Source organism: Argiope bruennichi, chromosome X2, assembly GCF_947563725.1.
Source record: "Argiope bruennichi chromosome X2, qqArgBrue1.1, whole genome shotgun sequence".
Lineage (NCBI taxonomy): Eukaryota > Metazoa > Arthropoda > Arachnida > Araneae > Araneidae > Argiope > Argiope bruennichi.
In genome coordinates, this window is record NC_079163.1 from 51,185,949 (window position 1) to 51,199,076 (window position 13,128).

The following is a 13,128-nucleotide window of genomic DNA, read 5'->3' on the forward strand; positions in this document are numbered from 1 at the left end:
TCGGGAACTTTTGAAGTTAACAATTTCTATGAATTCTAGGGATCAAAGGTTAAAACGTCCTATTTTGTACGATTGGATTGAGACACAGCTTAGAGCTTTAGAAAGTTTTGGAGTAACCACTGAAAAATATGCAGCTATGCACTTTCCTTTAGTTGAATCTTGTTTATCCGAGGAAGTTCTCAGAGCTTAGCAAAGGAATAATAGTTACAGTGATAAAAAAGAAGAATCCCGATTGGAAAAACTAATGCTGTTTTTGAAAAACGGAGAAGAACGAATTAGTCTGGCCATGAAAGGGTTTTCTGTTCCTAAGATTTACTCATTGAAAAAAACCAATGCACACTGCTGCCGGGCTTTTTGCTGGAAGTCAAAGCTCTACTAATTGTGTTTTTTGCAACGAAAAGAATCATGAAAGTGAAAATTGCAAACTTGCTTTGAATTTAGATTTACAGGAAAAAACAACTTTGCTGGCAAAGAAGAAATGCTGTTATCGATGTTTCAGGATTGGACATATGGTAAGGCAGTGTACAAATGAAATTAAATGTTCCCAGTGTCAAAGAAAACATTATAATGTTATGTGTCCTGAAATGAAGCATTTTGAATCCACTGGTTCCGATAAAATAGTCAACAAGGCTGTGGCAAATTCAAAGGAAAAATACAATACCTTGGCGAATCCAACTTGTTCAGCTGATGTTCTTCTGCAAACTTTAGTAGTATATCTTTATGGTAATGACGGCAATTTTCCTGTGAGAGCGTTAATTGACACAGTCAACCAAAAATCTTCCATAACTAAAGCAACCGCTTCTAAATTGAGTTATGAACCAATTAGAGCTGAAGATGATCCACAATCTTTTTGGTGGTATAGAGAGTAAGCAGAAACATCATTTATACAAAGTGTATGCAAACAGTTTTTAAAAGGACTATCAGTGTTCTTTCGAAGCTTATGATCAAGAGACAATATGTATTGATATACCAACAGCGACTTCTGGACCTTGGAACAAAGAGATTGAAGAAAAAGGAATATTTCTTAGTGACAAAGAAGTCTGTCTCTATGATTCAATGTCTTCAGTGCATTTGTTGATAGGTGCTGATATAGCCGGTCAACTTTTTACTGGAAAAGTTGCGGATTAGTAGCAATGGAAACGCTACTTGGATGGACTCTTATGGGAAAATAAGAAAATGAAGTGAAAAATGACAGCTACATGACAGTACTGTCTTTTCACGTGAACAATAAAAGCATTAGTGATCTTTGGAGTTTGGACACTCTTGGAATATTGGATCCTGCAAATAAACAAAGTCAAATGGAAATTGAGAAAGAAACCGAAAACCTGTTCTTGAATTCTGTTAAACAAGATGGAGATGGTAGATATGTTGTTTCACTACCATGGTTAGAAGATCACCCTGTTCTACCTTCGAACAAAACTCTTGCTGAGAAAAGATTGAAAAATACAGTTGATAGAATCAAAAATCTTGGTATTCTACAGGACTATGAAAATGTTTTTGAAGACTGGAAGAAAGAAGGTATTGTTGAAGAGTTAAATAGTGAAGATCTCAAGGACTCTAAGTGTCACTATCTTCCTCATCGACCTGTCATAAAAGATAATTCAACAACAAGGATGAGACCTGTCTTCGATGGTTCTGCAAAATCGAAATTAAGTCCATCCTTAAATGACTGCCTAATAACAGGTTCAAACCTTGTGGAACTTATTCCATCCCTAATAAATAGGTTTCGTATTGGAAAGTATGGTGTGATCGCCGATATACGCAAAGCTTTTCTACAGATTCAGCTGAATGACAGTGACAAGGATTATCTGCGATTTCTTTGGTGGCAAAATAATTCTTGCCACCAATCAAATAATGTCAAAATCTACAGACATTGCCGCGTAGTGTTTGGGATCAAATCAAGTCCATTCCTTTTAGGGGCGACATTGAATCACCTATTAGATGGAGCTTCTGATTGCTACAAGATGACAGCTCAACACCTACAGAAATCTATGTATGTTGACAATTGTGTGGCTAGTGTTAAAAGCGAAGCTGACTTGACAAAGTTTATAAATGAATCCACAAAAGTCATGGCTCTCGGAAAATTTGATTGACGTGGCTGGCAATACAATTCTTTTGAGTCCTTAAAAGACAATTGTAATGAATCTCAAGATGCTTCTCTTACCTTACAAGACGTTCCAGTTCTTGGTTTTCTTTGGAACATTGAAAGGGACACGTTAAAAATTGATGTCAGAAGTGACACGCAGAGTGAATCTGTGAAAGTAACAAAGAGATATATTCTCTCAAAATGTCACAAAATATTTGACCCTATTGGAATTACTGCCCCCATAACTTTAATTCCAAAAATATTGCTCCAAGAAACGTGGAAAATTAAGGCTGATTGGGATTATATTCTTCCAGAAGAAATTGTTCATAAATTTGAAAAATGGGACAGACAATTACATCAGTTAAACAAACTAGAAATACCAAGATGGATTCAGGGGCATAAGAACTCAAAACATAGTTTGCATGTATTTTGTGACGCTAGTCAACAAGCCTATGCTACTTGCATTTTTTTAAGATCTGTGAACCAACAAGGAGTTACTTGTCATTTAGTAGTAGCAAAATCACGAATAGCACCTCTAAAAAGTATTTCCATTTCCAGATTAGAGCTATTGGGTTGTTGCATCGGCTTCAGGCTTGCTAAAAGTATTTGCACCGATTTAGAAGAACTTGGTGACATACCTGCTTATTACTGGTCAGATTCCATGAACTGTTTGTATTGGATTAAAAATGATGAGCAATGGGCAACGTTTGTAATGAACCGATTAAAGGAAATTAAATCGGTCAGTGAATATCATTAATGGAATCACGTACCAGGAAATATAAACCCAGCTGACTTACCTTTGAGAGCCTGTTCAGTTAATACTTTGATAGCTCGAAGATGGTGGGAAGGTCCAGCCTGGTTAACAGAGGAAGAAGAATTGTGGCCCATGTCTAATTTATCCCCTGACAAGAATGTCGTCAATGCAGAAAAGAAAAAAAATCAGTTGTCACTTCTCTGTTTGTGTCAGATTACATTAGAGAATTCTTAATAAGATTTTCGTCATTTGAGAAGCTGGTTCGAGTTAATGCATGGATGATCAGGTTTTGCAGAAACAGTAAACTAGCAAAATCTTGTCGTGTAACAGACATACTGACTCCTGACAAACTGAAGGAAGCAGAAACAAAAATCGTGTTGATTGTAAAAAAAACATCATTCGTTTCCGGTAAGAACGAAGGTCTAAAAAATATCCAATATATTGTTGACCAAAATGGATTATTAAGAATGAAAACCAGGTTAACATTTCCAGGATTAAAACTGTCAAGAGACTTGATCTTTGATCTTAATTTAGTTTTGAGTTTTAAAATTTCAGACTCAAAAGGTAGGAGTGTTGCGTACGCGAGCGAAATTGTATACAACTCAACCCGGAGTTTCTTGTCAAAAGAGAACAACTACAACTTCTACTTTCTTCTTGTAAATAATTTGAATAGAGTGTTCGTTATACAAAATGTGAGTTTTTCATTTGAAAGAGTAAAAGTATCTTTGAAGTAATTAAGATATTATTTACCCTTAATTTAAACGTGTCCACTTGTGATAAAAGATCCTAACTTATTTTACGAGTCAAAAGAATCTGATTATCCAGCGTTTTTTAGTAATTTGAAGTTAGTTTTGGTTTGTGTATTATTGAATGCTGGTATTAATGGTGATATTGGCTGTTGCGCCTTACTCATTTTTATTGTCTGAATATTTATCAGCTTTATTTATTTATTTTTTGGTTGATTATTTATCAGCTTGATTTATTTATTGGCTGATTATTTATCAGCTTGATTTATTAATTTTACAGTATTTTTGATTTTGGCAACTTTTTTAGATGGTTTCCTGGTTCTTCGTTTTTTTCTTGGTGGTGTTTTGGATATCTGTTTCTTAGGTGTGGGTGGACGCTTTATACATGTGCGGTTCGCTTAGGACTTAATTTTTTAACCTTGGCGGGCCTTGGAATAGACTGAGATTGGGATTTGTTGTGTAAATATTTAATTTTATCAATTTTTAAAAATAATTATTTATGGTCTAATGTGTTTGTGTTTTACATTTCTTTAACAATACTGCATGTTGAATATAAACATTTTTTGCATTTCCTTTTATAGGTATGAAAAGTTATGAAAGGGGCTTAGTTTATCTTAGGACATAAAGAGGCAAGTGTGTATATTTTTGTTTTTCTGTAATATTTTTAAGTTTTTTTTTTTTTATTTTATTTCATTACCACTTTGTGTTCAGAATTCAAGAAATGATACACCAAATCATGATTAATAATAATATATAACTGGTAATAAACAATGCTGATAAATATTCAGACAATAAAAATGGGTAAGACGCAACAGCCAATTACCCCACTAACAAAAGCAAGAAACAGGACAAAATATCGTTCGTCTGACCACCGACTCACTCGAGGGGTGGTGACGTTTTATAAGCCAGTTAACAACTACGAGACATAAGTAATTACTTCTGTCTTGTGGTCATGTTATTCGACTACAAACCCAATCAATGCTTGTTCAGTCCTCGGTATAACCGAATCGTTACAGAGCTAAACTAATCTTGGGACATTCAGAGGTAGGTGTGCATATTTTTGTGTTTCTTTCATATTTTCAAGTTTTTTTTATTCAGTCAACACTTTATGTTCATATTAAATGTGTTCAAATGTAAGGAATCCGAAAAAAGTAACATGAATTATAAATTGGACCTTTGTTCATGAATTCAAGAAATGATACAACAAATCATGAACTTATGGTATAAAATCAATGTTTTTTTTCTTGCCACTTTCTATATGTATTTTTCATTTCTCGTGCTTGTTGCTGCTGCTACAGAATGTCCGATCTCATTATTCTCATTTTAATATTTCTTCTAATTGTATTGTTCACTTAAAATGTTTGTATTAAAGAAAATAAATCTAAGACTTTCTTTTCATTAGAAATATTCGAACATTTCTGTATGTTATTAAGACTGATTATGTTTTTCACTCCAGTATATTCTTTTCTCAGCTTTTTTATAAGATTAAAGATTGAAAATAGTGCTTTTTAAGATATAATGTATTTTAAAATGTAGTGGTTTTTTTTTTTTTTTTTTTTTGGCATGTCGCAAAAAGTATACTCAGTTATTATTAGATTTGAATTTTAATTATATCTAATATCTGTGTTACATACTAATGTCGATGCAGGATGAAATCTGCTTTCCCTCTGATGAACTTAATAATTAATCTATCTTTCGAAAAAACTGAGATTGGGATTTGGTGTGTAAATATTTAATTGTATGAATTTTTAAAAATAATTTTTTATGACCTTATGTGTTTTGCATTTCTTTAGCAATACTGCAAGTTGAATATAAACATTTTTCACATTTCCTTTTATAAGTATGAAAAGTTATGAAAGGGACTTGGTTGAAATGCAAAGAAGGAGCGAAACTAATCTTAAGACATTAAGAAGCAGTTGTGTATATTTTTGTTTTTCTTTCATATTTTGAATGTTTTTTTTAAATTTAATGAACACTTATCTTTAATATTTAAATGTGTTCTAATGAAAGGGATCAGAAAAAAGTAACATGAATTATAATTTGGACCTTTGTACATGAATTCGAGAAATGATACAACAAATCATGAACTTACGGTATAAAATCAATGTTTTTTTTCTTCTTGCCACTTTCTATATGTATTTTTCATTTCTCGTGCTTGTTGCTGTTGCTGCTACAGAATGTCCGATCTCATTTTTCTCATTTTAATATTTCTTCTGATTGTACCTTTCACTTAAAATGTTTGTATTAAAGAAAATACTGTTTACTTGCAGGTTTTTGTCTTTAGTTTCTTGATGAACAGTTGGAAACATAAATATTGACAATGAATTCCTGTTTATTTCTATCTAAGAAACACATTAGGATAGGGAGCAAAATTTTACTGATAGCGTAGTCCAGCCTATGTGGAAAAGGTTCTGGCTCTTCTGAACATTTCAAAAAGGGTTATAGCCATCAAAATACAATGAAACAGTATCAGATTTTAATGCTGATAGTGGGAAAATATTTTTAATATAATAACGGATACATTCTAGGCATTTGAAGAAAATGAGCTGAGTAACTAATTTTATGCTCGCAAAGTAAATGCAGAAATAAAGTGATGTAAATGCAAAATAAGTGAAGACACGAGTCTAGCATTATCATCTCGAAAAACACTCATTAAATCTCTTGAGGGGTAATTAAAGTATAGATGATTTTTCATTCAACATTTAACTCTTGAGTTTAAAAAAAATGGCCTTTCTTCTTGTTGCTTAATTTAAGGGATACTTCTTAATGATTAAATTTATCATTGCGAGTCACTGTATTATAACTTCTCTTAGCTTTTTTCATCCTTCTGAGTCCCTACGCTTACTTTGAATTACAAATATCATTATTACTTTCTTTTTCCATTTATTTATTGTAATTGGTTTTAAATATATCACAATATAACAGAAAAGTGTTGAAAATTATTTTAGAGTAGTATTGTGTGTCTCTAATTATATTTGGACAAATGGTGTATTAAATAACAAATTTCAGTTTATATTATACGTCAATTTTTATATTAAAATCTAAAAGTATCTTAATTAATGTATTAAAATATTAATAAAGTGATTTATTGTCTACCACAGATGAGCCAGGAGAAAGGAGGTTTCAATATCTGTGTGTCTAATAGCAATATACAGAACAAATTGTTGAGAGTGACCAGATTTGAGAATAGATATATTTGGGAGGTTAGGAATCTGTGCATTAGTGCCTCCACCTGCTTTTTTGGATTAGATTTTCATTTAAAAATTAAGTGAAATTTAAGTAAATTTTCATAAGGTGGAACTACTGAACAAAAAATTTTTATACTATTTTTAAATAGAAACCTTTATCATTCCCATGATATTTATTGGTTTAAATATTGAGATGTTTATTTAATTTTTAAAACAAAATTACCTTGATCAATGACCAAGGTTTTTCAAAGAAAAAGTTTTATATACATCCCATGTGAGACAAATGGGAGAACAATCAATAAAAGCAACAAACAAAACAGACTATAGCAGAAAAGGGAAGATAGAACTAATATTTTGTGATTCACTAACTGCTAAAAAAGAAGAGGTTTTTATGAAAATATAAATTTTTAGGAATCTATCTATTGATATTAAACTTCATAACACAGCTTTATAAAGATTTTCTATTATAATTAATTATAGATCATTCAATTAAAATAACATTTAAATACTTTTTCTTTAGCCCATACAAATGTTTTGTTTTGTAAATGTATAAATATTTACTAATTACATATCACTTTCTATATGTATTGTTATTCCTTATTCTTGTTGCTTCTGCTACAGAATATTAGATCTCATTATTCTCATTTTAATATTTTACTTCTACTTTTACCGTTCACATGAAATGTTTGTATTAAAGAAAATACTTCTAAGTCTCCACTTATTAAAATCACTCATCATGCTAAAATAAAAGGAAATAATAATAATTTCTTAAATATTCATAGAACTTTTAAACAAATGTTGAAATATAAAGGCAGAATGTAATTAACGTCAATTATTAAAAATATGAAATCTGTCTTGAATATGAGTTTTTTATTCCAGCAAGTAAGTGAATTTTGCTGGAACTCGTTTCATGTGACACAATTTCAAATGAATATGTAATCTACATAGAGAGAAAACTTTATTTTGTAATTAAATAAAACTGAATTTTCAAAACATAAATTAAAAATTAATGAAGTTTTGACACCATATGAACAAAAAATGAGGTCATCAAGGATGTTCTATTTTATAATTATGCAAGTTAGTTTTGTTTTGTTGTATTAATCAAAATGTAATAAAGAAACAAGCTTATTGTGCAAAAAAATCAATATTCTAAATACTTAGTAAATCAAAACTAAATATATTTTTAAAATATTAGTTCAATCTATTGACCTAGATGCAAAGTCAATCAAGTTATTTAGATATCAATGATATAAAGTCCAATTTAATATTGGTGTAAATCATTTATGATCCTTGGTATAAAATAAAATATAACAAGTCGTCAAATCCATTAAAAGAGAGAAGAAATTTTTTTCTAAATATTTAACAACATAAAATAAAACACGTGAATAATTTGAAGAGAAATTTTGAGTTGAATTTGAAGAGAAAATTCAAATTAAAAATTGAAAAGTTGACTCGTATGTGCTGTAAATAAGATGAAATGAAAATAATTTGCACATAATTTCTTCAATATTGATACAACTACTAAACTGTTGTTTGAATACAGTGGGAGTATGCTATTTATATCAATAATTGGAAAACGATAATGTGTGTTGAACATCAGTTTTTATTCCAAGATCAAATGAATATGTAAACTACATGGTGAGAACACTTTATATTGCAATTGAATAAAGCTACATTTTCAAAGCAGAAATTTAAAACTGAATGAAGGTTAGGCACCATATGAACAATAAATGAGGTCATCAAGAATGTGCGAAATAATAACTATGCAAGTTAGTTTTGTTATGTTGTATTATTCAATATGTATATATATATATATATAAAAAAAAACCCTTGTTGAGCAAAAAAAAAAAAAAAAAAATCAAATATTTATTGAATCAAAACTAAATATATTTTTATAATAAGTTCAATTTGTTGGCTTATGAGCAAAATAAATCAAATTATTAAGCTATTAATGGTATGAATTCCATTTTAATATTCTTGTATCTTATCCTTGGTATCTAATTACAAAAAATAACAGATAATGAAATTTATAAATGGAGAATATTTTTAGTAGAAAAATATACAAACCGTAACTTTTATGGAAAACATTTTCCTCAACTTGAAACTACCCAGAATTTTCGTGCTATAAACAAAAGGAAATGATAATCATTTGCAACTGATTACTTAAATATACAATTATTAATTGCTTTTGTGAATAAAATGGCAGTATGTAATTTAAATCAATAATTGGAAAATGAAAATGTGTGTTCAGCATGAGTTTTTTATTCTAAAATCAAATGATTATGTAATCTGCATAGAGAGAAATTTTATATTGCAATGGAATGAAGTTGAATTTTAGTGAAATTAAAAACAAAATGGGATTTCACACTAAATGAAGAATTAACGAGACATTCACTGAAAATGTGTTGTATAATAATTAAGTAAATTATCTTTGATATGGGGTATCTGTCGAAATGTATCAAAAAAAGAAACTTATTGTGCAAAAAATTAAATATTCCAAATTCTTAGTAAATCAAAATTAAACAGATTTTTATAATATTAGGCCAATATTTTGACTCAGGAGCAAAATCAATCAGATTGTTTAAGTTATCAGTGGCATAAAGTCCAATTTAATATTCATGTAAATCATTTAGGATACTTGGTATCATATAAAATGTGACAATTAATCAAATCCATTAAAAAAGAGAGCAGTTCATTCTAAGCATTTAACAAAACCAAATAAAAGTAAACACCTATCAATTGAAAAAAAAATGCCTCCAAATAATAAAAATTAGAATTATCATGCTATAAATAAAATGAAATGATAGTAATTTGCAAATAATTTCTTAAATTTTCACATAATTATTAAACATTTTTGTAAATAAAATGCAGGTAGTAATTTTTTTCAATAATTGAAAAATGAAAATGTGTATTGAACATCAGTTTTTATTTCAAGTTCAAATGAATATATAATCTCTGTAAAGAGATATCTTTATGTTGCAGTAAAATAAAGTTGAATTTTAGCGAAATTAAAAACCAAGCACGATTTGACACCAAGTGAACAATAATTGAAAGATTTAGTTATGATGTGTGATATCATAATTTTGTTTTGTGGTATCGACAAAATGTAACAAAGAAACAGGATTATAGTGAAAAAAAATTCCTAAAAATAGAAGTCATGATTATGTGGCCAAAGATGGATAGCACGACATCATTGAGCTGACGGAAGAATATAGAAAGAACTCCCGAAAACTTTATGGAGGTGTGTTCTGTACTGCAGCAAGAAGTTGCAGTATTAGATTTGATCTAGAAAAAAGAAAATCACAACTTCAACAGAGCAGCAGCCTTCCAGTGAAATAAGGGAGATACTGAAAGTTACTGTCTTATCATCCTTATAAGGTAGTAGCTATACACATTCTAATTAATTTACGAATAATGCTATTCTTCATTTTCGCTAAATTTCGAAGCGTATCCAAAGACAAATGTCTTTAGACAGTTTTCTTGTAAAAAAAAGGCATGCATTAAAATGCAGTGTGTGTGTGTAATGGGACAGACTGTCCTGTTTTACATGGTTTTCTCTGGATAGATTTTTTTTTTTTTTTTTTTTGTGCGTAACAAGGATGTAGCATTTTTTCGAATAAGATTCTAGAACGAATTTCGCTTATTACGTAAGGTACCACTATACATGTTTCTTTAAATATATAAACAATATTACACAAAGTGTTTAATCAAATAAATTATTTGATAATGAATTAAGAAAATGAAGGGAAAAAAAAAAGAGACAAGTTAATTAACAAATTCGGACTCTGCTTCTTCAAGTGAATGTTAATTCTAACTTAAACAAGCAATGTCTGGAACTTTTAATCGTCTTGATTTTTTGTTTTTCTTTTGCTGTTGTTGTTGTTCTTTGTCTTAAATTATTTATCACCATTTTCCCTTTGTTAGTTATTCATCATGATCCATTGCAGAATTAGAGCAAAGAGACATACGTCTGTTAGCAGTAAGAGAGCAGCGTAAAATAGAAGCAAACATTCTGATGAGAAATTAGATCAACATTGACTAATTATAAATTGCTCTTGCAACATTTGAAACGAATTCCCGATGAAGACCGATGTAATGTAAATATTTTATTTTTACCATTAAAATGTCAAATATTAGAATAATATTTGAAAATTCAATCGTAATTTGGAAGATATAAAAAATTAAACCTTAAATTTTGCGCAAAATATAGAACACAATGCTATATGCCTTTAGAAAAATTAGGAGCTTTCAGAGTCCCCCTCAATAAATAAAGGGTTAGTATAAAAATGTCTTATGAGAGTTGCATTCAGCAACATATCCAGACAAAGAATCCGCAAAATATTTAATTTCATTCTTCTAAACAGAGCATTTTAGAATAAATCTTTACTGTTAACTTCAATAATAATTCATGCTAATGTCAAAAGAATCTGATGATCCAGCGTTTTTTAGTAATTTGAAGTTAGTTTCGGTTTGTGTATTGTTGAATGCTGGTACAACGTAACTAATGGCGTCCGCGACAGTACTTGTATAATTTGATGTGGATAATAAGTGAGAAAAGGGCAAGTGAATTTTGAATTTAAGTAATTTATTGTACTTTGAATTTGTTTAAGATAAAAATGGAAAATTTTAAAAAGAAAAGAACTGTTGCACGTTCAGCATTTACACGTTTATATAACTATTAATGATGTGATTTCTAAAGATGGTGCCAATTTAACGGACGATTTTGATTTATTGGCCGAATTTGAGCTACTTGGCGAAAATTATAACGATCTTTGTGTACTGAATGATGAAATTATGAATTTAATGTTGCTTGAAACAGAAACGAAACCAGATGACTTGGATGCTGAAACTTTTGCTGCAGATGAATTAAGCGAATCAACATTATTTTTAAAAACGAAAGTAATAACTGTGAAGAAAGTGATGACTCTAGTTCTGTTCAGAGTATTTCTAAAAGAAAATTTAAGTTACCTTTACTGGAATTAAAGTTTGGTGGTGAAATCAAAGACTGGTTGCCAATTTGGGGTCAGTTTAGTAAAATTGATAGTGACCCAAATATTGACGAAGCTGATAAACTTCAGTATTTGGTACAAGCTACATTGCTTTCTACTAGAGCTAGAGAGTTAGTTGAAAGTTTTCCACCTTCAAAGGAAAATTATCACAAAGCAATAGACTCGTTAAAATCTCGATTTGGACGAGATGACTTACTTGTCGAATTCTATGTTCGGGAACTTTTGAAGTTAACAATTTCTATGAATTCTAGGGATCAAAGGTTAAAACGTCCTATTTTGTACGATTGGATTGAGACACAGCTTAGAGCTTTAGAAAGTTTTGGAGTAACCACTGAAAAATATGCAGCTATGCACTTTCCTTTAGTTGAATCTTGTTTATCCGAGGAAGTTCTCAGAGCTTAGCAAAGGAATAATAGTTACAGTGATAAAAAAGAAGAATCCCGATTGTAAAAACTAATGCTGTTTTTGAAAAACGGAGAAGAACGAATTAGTCTGGCCATGAAAGGGTTTTCTGTTCCTAAGATTTACTCATTGAAAAAAACCAATGCACACTGCTGCCGGGCTTTTTGCTGGAAGTCAAAGCTCTACTAATTGTGTTTTTTGCAACGAAAAGAATCATGAAAGTGAAAATTGCAAACTTGCTTTGAATTTAGATTTACAGGAAAAAACAACTTTGCTGGCAAAGAAGAAATGCTGTTATCGATGTTTCAGGATTGGACATATGGTAAGGCAGTGTACAAATGAAATTAAATGTTCCCAGTGTCAAAGAAAACATTATAATGTTATGTGTCCTGAAATGAAGCATTTTGAATCCACTGGTTCCGATAAAATAGTCAACAAGGCTGTGGCAAATTCAAAGGAAAAATACAATACCTTGGCGAATCCAACTTGTTCAGCTGATGTTCTTCTGCAAACTTTAGTAGTATATCTTTATGGTAATGACGGCAATTTTCCTGTGAGAGCGTTAATTGACACAGTCAACCAAAAATCTTCCATAACTAAAGCAACCGCTTCTAAATTGAGTTATGAACCAATTAGAGCTGAAGATGATCCACAATCTTTTTGGTGGTATAGAGAGTAAGCAGAAACATCATTTATACAAAGTGTATGCAAACAGTTTTTAAAAGGACTATCAGTGTTCTTTCGAAGCTTATGATCAAGAGACAAAATGTATTGATATACCAACAGCGACTTCTGGACCTTGGACCAAAGAGATTGAAGAAAAAGGAATATTTCTTAGTGACAAAGAAGTCTGTCTCTATGATTCAATGTCTTTTGTGCATTTGTTGATAGGTGCTGATATAGCCGGTCAACTTTTTACTGGAAAAGTTGCGGATTAGTAGCA

General features: G+C 30.3%; 1 protein-coding gene across 1 annotated transcript; it reads left to right on the forward strand.

Moving 5' to 3' along the window:
* Positions 1 to 1,199: 1,199 nt before the first annotated feature.
* On the forward strand, positions 1,200 to 2,093 carry LOC129959761 (uncharacterized). Its single transcript, XM_056072654.1, has one exon. The coding sequence runs from the start codon at positions 1,200 to 1,202 to the stop codon at positions 2,091 to 2,093; it is 894 nt and encodes a 297-aa protein (XP_055928629.1).
* Positions 2,094 to 13,128: the final 11,035 nt, after the last annotated feature.

What these genes read in the sequence shown, in the direction of transcription:
- LOC129959761 (XM_056072654.1), top strand. Translation starts at nt 1,200, where the DNA reads ATGACAGTACTGTCTTTTCACGTGAACAATAAAAGCATTAGTGATCTT.